At 36.4% G+C, this 11374-nt stretch overlaps 3 protein-coding genes and 1 pseudogene across 4 annotated transcripts in view; 3 read left to right on the top strand and 1 right to left on the bottom strand.

Moving 5' to 3' along the window:
• LOC120325375 (GLIPR1-like protein 1) overlaps window positions 1-11374 on the top strand; it is a 203947-nt gene that overhangs the window by 63238 nt on the left and 129335 nt on the right. The gene's annotated exons all lie outside the window — the stretch shown is intronic.
• On the top strand, window positions 330-2444 carry LOC120344818 (peroxisomal trans-2-enoyl-CoA reductase pseudogene; annotated as a pseudogene).
• On the top strand, window positions 2573-3940 carry LOC120344827 (peroxisomal trans-2-enoyl-CoA reductase-like). Its single transcript, XM_039414143.2, has one exon. It carries the CDS (start codon window positions 2612-2614, stop codon window positions 3464-3466), a length of 855 nt encoding a protein of 284 aa, XP_039270077.2. The 5' UTR covers window positions 2573-2611; the 3' UTR covers window positions 3467-3940.
• LOC120344807 (quinone oxidoreductase-like protein 2 homolog) lies at window positions 4625-11355 on the bottom strand. The gene is made up of 10 exons (XM_039414121.2): window positions 11026-11355; window positions 10644-10728; window positions 10060-10171; window positions 9570-9679; window positions 8829-8938; window positions 7938-8093; window positions 7020-7121; window positions 6011-6157; window positions 5383-5464; window positions 4625-4952 (listed from the first exon to the last, which is right to left on the bottom strand). The coding sequence occupies exons 1-10, from the start codon at window positions 11160-11162 to the stop codon at window positions 4884-4886; spliced, it is 1110 nt and encodes a 369-aa protein (XP_039270055.2). The 5' UTR covers window positions 11163-11355; the 3' UTR covers window positions 4625-4883.

The following is an 11374-nucleotide window of genomic DNA, read 5'->3' as shown; positions in this document are numbered from 1 at the left end:
GCTTATCCATATGGCGATCCACGGCCTCTCGCCCGGTTACCATTCCAAGTCGGGTATAGAATTAGATTTACTGTATTGTTTGTTTTCGGAAGCATGGACTTGGTGGTGAAGGAAGTCGTAACCGACCAGCGGTTACGTGAACCACTCAACGACGGCGAGGAGTCCAGCAATCCTCTCGCACATAACCATCCCTGCATGGGATTCGAACCTGCGAACCCACGCAGAGTAGTTAGAGGTTAACGCTTAGCCCGTTGAGCCACACCGCCGCGCCATTAGCAATTACCTTTTATTAACAGCTTAGCAAAGAGATGACACGGGCCAGATATTTGTGGGTCTGCAGCGAAAAACTTCTTTTGTAACCGTAAGGAGTCATTGTCAAGTTTGTGGGATCATGATCGGTCGACCAGAATTCAAAATGAGTTACATGAGCAAATCACGATCAGAATATCATGATCGACAACGGTATATTTCACCAAAATTTTGATTGGCTGAATGGGAATCTTTTTCCGCTTCATGGCATATATTGTGTTTTTTTTTTGCGAAATATTCCTTAATTGTGTGTTTGTGCTGCGTTACATTTTAATAGATCACCTAAACGAGTCCATATCGCCTTACTTATTTCTTGCTCGTTGACAGACATCGCGAGGTAGCGCGAAAGGGCTCCTTATTCTTCCGTCCTTTTTGGTTGCTTATTACAAAGCGGTTTATTACTTATTTAGGTAGCCTACCGTACGGTACGATGCAATGAGAAGCAGCTAATGTGCGCCAAATTACTGTATTAATTATGCTTTCGATCAAAAGTGTATTCAAGCCAAATTTATTTGCAAATAATGTTGCAATCGTTACTGGTGGTGCCACAGGCATTGGAGCGGCAATTGCCCATGAACTCTCATTTTTGGGGTGCAATGTTATGATTGCATCGAGAAATGCCGAACGATTAAAAACTGCTGAAGAGGAGATGCAAAAAAATGATAAATTGTCTGGAAAAGTGATATCTACTCAATGCAACATTAGAAAAGAAAACGAAGTTGAAAATTTGATGAAAAAGACCATGAAAATATTTGGTAAAATTGATTTTCTAGTTAACAATGGTGGTGGTCAATTTGTAAGCAAAGCAGAAAAGCTGACAGAAAAGGGCTGGCATGCTGTTATTGAAACAAACTTGACTGGGACATTTTACTGTTGTAAACATTCTTATCTGACTACAATGAAAGACCATGGGGGTGCTATTGTTAACATTACTGCAGATATGTGGAAGGGTATGCCTTATATGGCTCATACATCAGCTGCAAGAGCCGGAGTTGTTAATTTAACAAAAACTTTATCCTTGGAATGGGCCAGTCATGGAGTAAGGATAAACTCTGTAGCCCCGGGCATAATCTATTCGCCGACTGCTCGTGCAAATTACAAAGACCCAACTATGTTTGATAAAGCAATTGATAATCAACCATCCGCGAGGTCCGGCACACCTGAAGAAATTTCTGCTGCTGTCTGTTTTCTACTGTCTCCCGCGGCAGCATATATTTCTGGCGAGACCCTAAAAGTCGATGCTGCTGGAAGTCTTTATAAAAACTTTATAGAAATTCCAAAGCATGACAAACTACCGGCTTGGTCATGGGATGTCGATCCTAAGTCCTGATACCTTTTATAGCTAAGTCTGTATATCAGCACTAATATAAATCAAGAGTGCATTATATTACTCAATCTGTGTAATTTATTCCACACATTTGTTGACAATTATTTTTAGAAAGGGTGCTTTTGTCTCAGGAATGTTTAAATAAAATTGATATTACTTAAAATATATCTAGTACGGCACAGTTCTCCGATTCCATAACAGCCCCTTACAAATATAACAGTAAGTGCAAGCAAATCCTTTACGAGACAGTCTGGGCCTCCATATCTGTAAAAATCAGCAAACTGGCACTGCGCAATAAACTAGAAGGAAGCGCAATTCTAAAAACGCCAGCATTGGATTCTTCGGAAAAAAAATGTTTAGCAAAAAAAGTCAATTTCGGTCATGTGACAGCTGTGATCAATTTAGGTTATTATCGAGAGAAGCATTGTGCGATCTGCCATCGTGTCAGGCGCCCTCGTTTCAGAGACAAATAGAGTGTTTGTTTTATTGAACTAAATGTTGGCACATCTTGGAATCGGAGAACTGTGCTATACTGTGTATGGCAAAAAGTTGATGTGCATTTAACCTAAGTTTTATCAAAAGTCTGACTAATATTACTTATACGCAGTGTTTGGGAGACTATTGACTTGAGTCACCATTTTTCAATGACCCTCTTTTTCAACTAGTCATTTAAATGAAATGGCTCAGAAACAATTAAACTCAATGAATGACTCGGTTTGTATGGCTTGTGACTCGAATCTCAACTCAAGGTTCAGAGTAATAGTTCAATGTAAAACAGAGTTTTATACCAATGAATGACATTGGTTGGAAATTATTTGAAAATACTTTTTTGATTTATGAGTTTGAATAATAAAAATCTAGGCGTTATATTTTGTAATCAAATGATACTCGTTATACTTTTGTAATCAAATTTTCATTTTAATTTTTACAAATTCTAATTTTTGTTCAAAATTATTCAAACAGGTTGTTAAAAAAATGTCAATCCGTAGTATATTTGCACCAAATTTGTTTTCTGGAAAGGTCGCGATTGTCACTGGTGGTGCCACGGGTATCGGTGCCGCAATTGCACAGGAACTATGCCACCTTGGATGCGACATTGTAATTGCTTCAAGAAATGAAGAGAAGTTAAAAGCAGCAGCGAAAAAGATGCAGGAAGACCCGCAAATGAAAGGGAGGATTTCCACAACGAAGTGTAACATTCGCAGTGAGGGTGACGTCATTAACCTTATGACAAGTACGATTGAAAAATATGGCAAAATTGATTATTTAATAAATAATGGAGGAGGTCAATTTCTCAGCGGAGCTGAAAACATAACTGCTAAAGGTTGGCATGCTGTAGTGGAAACCAATTTAACAGGAACTTTTTACTGTTGCAAGCATGCATATTTAACTTGGATGCAGGAACATGGTGGCTCAATAGTCAATATTATCACCGACATGTGGAAAGGATATACTTTTATGGCTCACAGTAGTGCTGCAAGGGCTGGTGTGGATAACCTAACAAAAACGCTATCTTTGGAATGGGCAGGAAGTGGGGTAAGAATCAACTCAGTTGCACCCGGTACAATTTATTCCGAAACAGCTGTGGCGAATTATGCTGACCCTGCGATCTTTGATGAAGCGTTACAACTTCAACCGACTGGACGTCTTGGAAAGCCTGAAGAAATATCGGCAGCAGTGTGTTTCCTTCTTTCTCCGGCTGCAGCGTATATAACCGGTGAAAGTCTGAAAGTTGATGGTGCTCAGAGTCTTTACACTAATTTCATAAGGATTCCGAAACATGATAACTTTCCCAAATGGTCATGGGAACAGACGAAAGCAAAATTATAAAAAATCATTTTGTCAATTTGTTACTATATTCTCTTAAATCTGTTTCTTTCCAATTTTCTATTTATTCAAAATATGCTCTTAAATATAGACTGTATGTAATTGGCTTGAAATTTTAAGATAGCATTTCTGTTCCATTTTAATAATTCTCCATTGTCAATAGCTACCTAATTTCCTTATTAGAGATCGAGATGCTAATGCTACAAAATAGGGGTTTTTAGAATTATTCTGGGATTATGACCTTTACGGGCATATCCCAGTTAAATTTATTCAATATTTAAATGCAATCCAATAGATTAAATATGTCAAATATCTATTTTATACTACTTTATGATCAAATTTAATTTTCTATGCAACCTAAATATAATTCAATACCTTACTACCAGTCACATCAGTTTTTCTACACTCCTAGAAAAAATACCTTTGGGCCGAGAAAGCAACAATAGTCATCATAGCAGCCGTAACCAACCTGGTGCCAGATGCTAGGTGTAAACTGATTCTACTTTTCAATTAACAAAAAACTCTGTTCTTCCTCGATTCATTGCTCGATAAGGTTATTTCACGGGTAGTTTTCACTTTTTTGGTCAAGAATTGTTTGAAAATAATGAGATTTGGAATCTACTAATCATAATACCACTGGAATGAAAAACAGGCAAGTCATAAGAGGTTGGGCACCACTGCATTACAGAATAGCTAGTTAGCAGTTACCATTGTTTTTTTTATGGGGTGTTCAAAAACTGCTTTAAACAAGAATGTAAAGAAGCTGTCAATAATATGACTATTGACTGGTATCTCTCTCATTTGAAATGATCTGACCAACTTATCACTGTGGTTGAGACTGACCCCTAGACAGCAAGGCCAGATCAAACAAAACTAGGGAGAGGCGATGCTTCAATAACAGAAACTCATTCAGGTATTACCAGATTCAGTGTGACTAAACAAACGATCATGTTACATTCATTGAGAGTCCAATCCTGGTAGGATAGGTTGGAAGCGGCGCATATCCCATTACGATTCATATGCCAGGCTTTTATATCGCCGGCTAGACAAGAACATGAAACTTACGAAAATACTCGTATAGATCGTTTCAACAAGGAGGAATACAGAGAGATAGCTCTTTAAACTTGACTACTAACTAAGGGATGACAAAGATCTCAGAACTTAACAATAGTAACTTTCTATATTTGATTTGTGTGATTGGTTGCCAAGCACATATTTATATAATATAGCAAGGATTATTGAATGATTAAAAGTAGAAAATTGCACAGTAAAATGTCATGAAAAATTTGGTAAATGATAGTTTTTATCCCCGAAAATCTCTGGGTCTGTTACATGAAGAGTATTAAAAATTAGTGGTATAATAAATTCTTGTTGTAGAATCACGTTATTCAATTTAGGCTGTAAACCTTCGTGATAAGATTCAAGTCATTTCTAATACAACTTTGCCGATATTTTTCCTTGCTCTGATATATTCAAAAGCCTCATTCACCTGAAATTAAGGATAGCACATTCTAATTTATGTCAAGGGAGGAATGTAATATCTGACCGGTTTGAGTCTCCAAGAAAACACATCTAAAAGCCAAATGTTTACTAGTAGGGAAATAAAGAGGTAAAAGAACTTCAGCAGGAGCTAGAGATGCCAGAAGAGTTACAAATCTTGTAACGAAACTGCGTCCCTTCTACCTAACTCAAAAGTATCTCTCAACTCAAATATTAATAAGTCTCGTGCCAACGCAGACACCAATGAGCATTTTTTTTGCTCTCAAAACTATACCTTCAGCCAGAATAACATACAGATCATTGTGGACGACATTGAAAATAATTAAAGGAGTGAATTCACAGCTAAAATTGGCAAATGTCAATGTATCTCAACATTTGGACATCCCTGCTTGTAAGTCCTGATATAAATAAATGGTTACCTGTTCTAATTTAAATGTCTTATCAACATGAGGTTTGAGTTTTCCAGCTTTGAAATGTTTAAATACTTCAGTAATTGTCCACCTAGAAAGACAAATATTAAAGTTTGATGTTGTCAGAACTATTTAACATGAAAACTTGCCAGATTTTTTGTCACCATCAAGCTTTTTTATTTATATGTAATGTGCGGCATCTCAACACTGTTGTGTCCCGCTTGTAATTGTGCCATTTAACTACGCTTGTTACAAACTGTTCTGAGTTGAGTAGTTATATATTGTGGGTCAAATGAAGTACGGTAAAATTCATAGTATGTTCAAGGTTAGGATAGATATAATTTGTCATACGAAGCGTTACACTGTATACAGTAAATGAAATTATGAAGAGTGGAACAGATGGAGAACCCGAACTCAGCAAGGCTATGATTTAATTGTGCAAAGCCCACAGATTTTACTTGGTATCCCACATAACGAAACTTCTTGACTTTTCTTGATCAGTAAGTAGTACATGTATATGTATATCATATCACCCTCTTGAGACAATGGGGCTCGGAATCACTTTGGTTCCAGCTCAGTTTGCCCGTATCTCAAACAAATGTGCAGCAGCAACTGAAATACATCTAAGAAAACTCACATGAATAATTGTGGGTCAATTCCTCTATAGCTTCCCCAATAAATTCCAATGACCGATACATTTTTGACCAAAGTATGATTTGCTGGTATCATTGGATGCTTTCCTGATGCAAATCCTATTATAAGAAGCCTTCCATCTGGTGCCATACTGGAAATAAAACATATGATCCCATGATTATTGTCTTGGCAATTGACTCTAATTGTATTTCAATTTACTAAATTGGGACATTGAGGTTGTTACGAAAAACAATTGTTGAGTACCCACCTAAAAGTTGTTGATTTTCAAGATAGCGTTGTTAAAAACTACACTTTTCAAGACTACACTTTTCCAATAGATTAGGCTTTTTAATAGAAATCGCAAATAGTTATAAAATACACTCATTTACGTTCTCAGAAATAAATATGCAGAAATGAATTCTATATAACTAAAGTCTTTGAATATAGGCATACCTATTCATCCTGCGGTAAAGTTACTGTGGCCACCAATAAAAACTCCATTTTATTGTGGACTACCCTAAAATGAAAACCGAATTTACTTCAAGGACCAGGACTAGATTGACGCATCACAGATTTTGAGTTCAAATCTCATAGTCAACCTCTCAACTTCGATGTAATAGATTAGGGGTACTCCCAGAGTGTGTACCAGGTTAGGGTTAGGACATAATTTCATTCCGATTTTCCCTATTTTAGTTCTATTACAAGTTCGGGAACTGTCTATGTTAGCCAAGTGAATATACCCCCTGCCCATAGGTTTCCGTCCCTTTGCACAATTTGATGTAAAGTAGGCGAACAATATTAGTTACCTCCATATTGGTGCATATACTTCTGGAGTGCCAAATTAGGGTTCGCAATCCCAATTGGAACGATATCGGTCCTTTCAAAATAGAAACCTCTCATATAAATCCTATCATTCGAAAATAGTGAAGGCAACAACCAAGATTAGGATACCAACCAGATTAGGATAACACCAGCAGGAATCAAAACACAATTTCGTCAATAAAATTTCAAACCTTCTAAAACAATCTTTAAAAACATCTCCTCCCACAACTTCAAACACAAGATCAACTCCTCGTGGTTTGATGGATTTGACGATTGTACGAATGTTTTCTTTCCTGTAAACAGAATATGTTTTCATAAATATGATAAAAGTGGTGATTGTGGGATGATGTGTGTTACTGAAATAGTGAGTCAAACTCCCTGATAGGTTGAACAATCAGAAAGATTTGGTATGTCCAAGCATAAAATAAATCTAACAAGTAAAAGAAATGCAATAATTAAAAATGTTCCCATACCACTGCAAACAACTTTGCCACTAAATGGCTGCTGTAAATATTGAATATTTGGAAATTCCCACATTTCACCCGAACTGGAAACAAAACAAGGGCAAAGTATTACAGCTCCCTGTCAATTTTCCATGATGCCTGTTAAGTACTCCAGAAGTATGTGCACCAAGATGGCGAACACCGGAACGTCGTATGTGTACCAGGTTAGGATTGGGCCATAATTTTAGGCACGAATTCTACGGGAGTCACTTGGCTCACTCCTCGAACTCGAATAGAACTAAAATTATGGGCCAACCCTAACCTGGTACACATACGAAGTTCCGGTGTCTGCCATCTTGGTGCACATACTTCTGGGAGCACCACTTGTTATTGCAGGTTTGGAGCATAGAATTGGGTATTTATACACATACCCAGGCACATAACTAAAGGAATTTTGACTCTTTTTTGACTCACTACTTTTTATTGAATTTCATCTTGAAAGGAAAATATGCATTTTATTCGGCGCTCCGGAGGTACTCGTACTAAGATGATGCACAACCTGAAAAAACCTAACCTAGTACACATATTATGTGCAGGTTGTGTGCCATCTTGGTATGGATACTTTGGGAGCAACCTTAATCATCATTTTGGGAATCCTAAACTTACTTGTAGTCTATAGCAGTTGATCCTTTTTGTCTCAAAAATTGACATTTTTCTTCTCCACCCGCGGCACAAAATACTTCTGCTCCATAAACATTCTTCGCGAGATCTAAAGCAGCCAACCCTACTGCTCCTGCAGCTGCTGTAATGAGTATCGACTCCCTGGGTATGTAAGAAAATAAAAATCTTTATCATCAAATTTATATTTATTATTATAGTCAATTAGAATAATGCAGGAGCAACTAGCTTTATTGCCAGTTGTTACTCCTCGATTGCAATCTCTGTGATTTTGATGAAGCGCCTGTTGGCACATTGTGTTAAGTGTTGGGAAGCTCTTACGTGTGCTACATTCATTCAATAATTGATGAATTTTGCAGGTGCTTTCAAATAAGTAGTGACCAGTCACGGATTCAAGCACATTTTAGATAAGATAAGTTTATTCCGACTCCATAATCAGCATAAACACCGATAAAACGGTTGATAAAAACAAATATATAAAAACTGATTATGAAATCAGGAGAGTAAACAAAACCTTGGATAAGGTTTAAAACATACGGAATATGAGATGGAAGATATTGCCAAAAAGAAGTGGTACGTGTTCACTCACCTAAAACTATTAAATCAAATCATACACACTCGTACACAATACACAACCATAGGGCATTAATAAAATTAGAAAAAAAAGAGAAGCTTTTTTCACTTGTACTTTTATCAAATACTCATACACACAAATAGGAAACACATACAAGAGTAGGCTAAAAAAATATACGAAACAAGACTTTGATTCAAAATGATCCTGTACAAGCAAAAAACATGTAATCTTAACTTGAATATAGAATAAATTGTACAAGCATGGCGGTGATTATTTGTATTTAAAAAAAAATTGTCCAAACCCACCCTCTCTTTATTCTTCCTTTCTTTTCAAGAGCCAGTATAGCTGTTGCATAAGAAACAACAAAGCCAGCTGCACTTGCGTAACTCATTTCATCAGGAATTTCAAACACTGCCTATATGAAAAATAAAAAATTGAAGGTCAGGCAAAAATCGTATTTATATATTTGCAAGTGAAAGGTGGTAAATGAGATTACTAAATAATGCAAGCATATAGTAGCAATGAATAAGATGACTGTTCACAGTGCTAAAAAATTACAGTTGCACTAATACATATTGAGATGTTATATATGACCTCAATCATATGAGATATTGCATAAATATGCTACCTTGTGTATATTCGTTCCAAACTTCATCCTATATGGTGTTTTTTACAAAATTATGAGATCAAGTAAAAATGGTTGATCATATTCTGTATTTTATCTGATAATTTACTCCAGGCAAGGCTATCAGTATTTACAGAGGATATTATGAAATATCAATTGTACGGGACATGAAGCCGTTCACAGGCAGAAAATTTGATGTGGAAAGCATTTTAGAGAAGTCTATATATATTTCAAGATATTTAACTTCAATAGAGAAAGAGATTTATTATTTCGTCAACCAGAAAAAATGAGCATTGCAACAATAATAAAAATATACAACAACCTATGCAAAGTTTTTTGGTATAGACTGGGGGGAAGCAATTTGATTCTCTGATCATCACAGTCAGCCCCCCCCCAACAGCCATTTCTCAATATATCTTACCCCTTCATTGACAATAATTTCTTCAGCATATGCGTTACCATAACTCATTCCACAAACCCTTGTTCCAGGTTTAATTCTTTTAGCTTCGGGACCGACTTCTGTTACAATACCTGTTGTTTTAGGACACAACATTTTTATCAATGTGAATACATTCCTGTCACAATGCTCACTCGGAAAATACTCAAACTAATCCTATATTGACCTGGACTGGTAATAGAGTGAGAGGCCATAATTCACCTTACAATTAAACCAGACAGTCACATTTACTCCCGGAATATAAATAATAAATGCTACTTTATCAACAGCATATGAAATTGCAGTAATGCAGTAATACAGAGAATCAATCATTAAATATACAAATACAGCTTCACCCTGAAAAAAAAACTTAAAATAGAAACTAGTCGTTGCAAAATCATGCTTCAGTCTCTAGACTGCAGCAGTGAATTGTTCATACTCCAAAATCATAAATCACTTCCTAGATATTACCAACCAGAGAACTCATTTCCTGGTGTAAAAGGAGGTTCTATTTTCTCTTGATAAGTTCCTTCAACAGTCAAGATGTCACCAAAGTTTACAGCTGCTGCCTCAACTTTTATTCGGACCTGATAATATACAAAGAATGTTAGAGTTCTATTTTTTGACATAGGAAGATATCTCAAGAAATATATAAAATTAACTATTTACAGCAGGGGTTCTCAAACCTTTTAAGCCGCGCCCCCATTTTAGAATTAGTCAAGTCTCGAGCCCAACCTCAAAAAATAACTAGATAACAGTAAGCTACAAATAACAGATAGTAACGCAAAAGTATGTTTTATTCGAAAAACTCTTTGAAAATATGTGTACATAAAGTAACATAATAAAGAAATGTAAACAATAAAGATATGTGAATATCCAAAATAAGACGGGCAAGATAAAATCTAAGAAATATTTTCATTTTTAATTAGCTTCATGTCCTCTTAAAAAATTGTTCTTCGCCTCACTGCTTGAGAATCACTGATCTACAGTAAGAGGAAAATTATGATTAGAAGATTTCCATATTTATCCCAGACAAATTGAAAGAATTGAAAACAAGACCTGATCCAAATCGACATCTTCTGATTCCTTTTGTGAAATGATCATAGGTTTCTTAAGTTCTGTGCAGACAGCAGTGCGATAAAACCTGTTTGAAACAAGCATAAAGTGAGATCATTTAGTGACAACAGAATCAATTGAAATTGTGCGAACATGGTATTAAAATTCAAAACGGCTATTTCCTAATCTCACTACTTTGTCAGATCACAATTCAGCAATTTGAAACATAATTGATTGCATAGCATGTCAATAAGTGAAAAAGCAGTCTAAAGCAGTGAAGTCTGATTGTGAATGCAGTTTTACAAAAAAAATCACATTCTCAGTCAGACAGATACCGGTACGATACCATTACCGTACATATTCCAGTATTCACTAACAGACTAACCTTTTCATTGTAGAAGCAACATTCTCTTGCGTTAAAAGCCTTCGTTGGACATGATCTCCCCTCGCCAATGGACGTAATATTACTTCTGGCGGGCACCTGATCATTTTGGTAGCTAAATTAGCAACGCGAAGTGACATACTCAGCTGATTTCCTAGCCGCAAGTAAAGCAAACCAAAGATGATTCAGCAAGATGCGGCAATCTGTTTACTTTTGCACACTTCAACGATTACAGGGTTAAAGGTTAATGATAGGTCGAGTTGGAGGAAGTATGGATTTTGCATTATGATTAGGCTTACCATACGTCCCGCTTTGGGCGGGACAGTCCCGCTTTTTTGCGTTTGTCCCGCCG

Source organism: Styela clava, chromosome 1, assembly GCF_964204865.1.
Source record: "Styela clava chromosome 1, kaStyClav1.hap1.2, whole genome shotgun sequence".
NCBI classification, from domain to species: Eukaryota; Metazoa; Chordata; class Ascidiacea; order Stolidobranchia; family Styelidae; genus Styela; species Styela clava.
Note: the sequence above shows the minus strand (reverse complement) of the source record. Positions and strands in the feature narration are given on the sequence as shown.

Coding starts and splice junctions, on each gene's coding strand:
- LOC120344827 (XM_039414143.2), top strand. CDS start 2,612: ATGTCAATCCGTAGTATATTTGCACCAAATTTGTTTTCTGGAAAGGTC.
- LOC120344807 (XM_039414121.2), bottom strand. CDS start 11,162: ATGTCACTTCGCGTTGCTAATTTAGCTACCAAAATGATCAGGTGCCCG. Junction 9,680..10,059: donor ACCAGGAAATGAGTTCTCTG/GTTGGTAATATC, acceptor CTAAAACAACAG/GTATTGTAACAGAAGTCGGT. Junction 5,465..6,010: donor ATTGACCCACAATTATTCAT/GTGAGTTTTCTT, acceptor TTGTCTTTCTAG/GTGGACAATTACTGAAGTAT.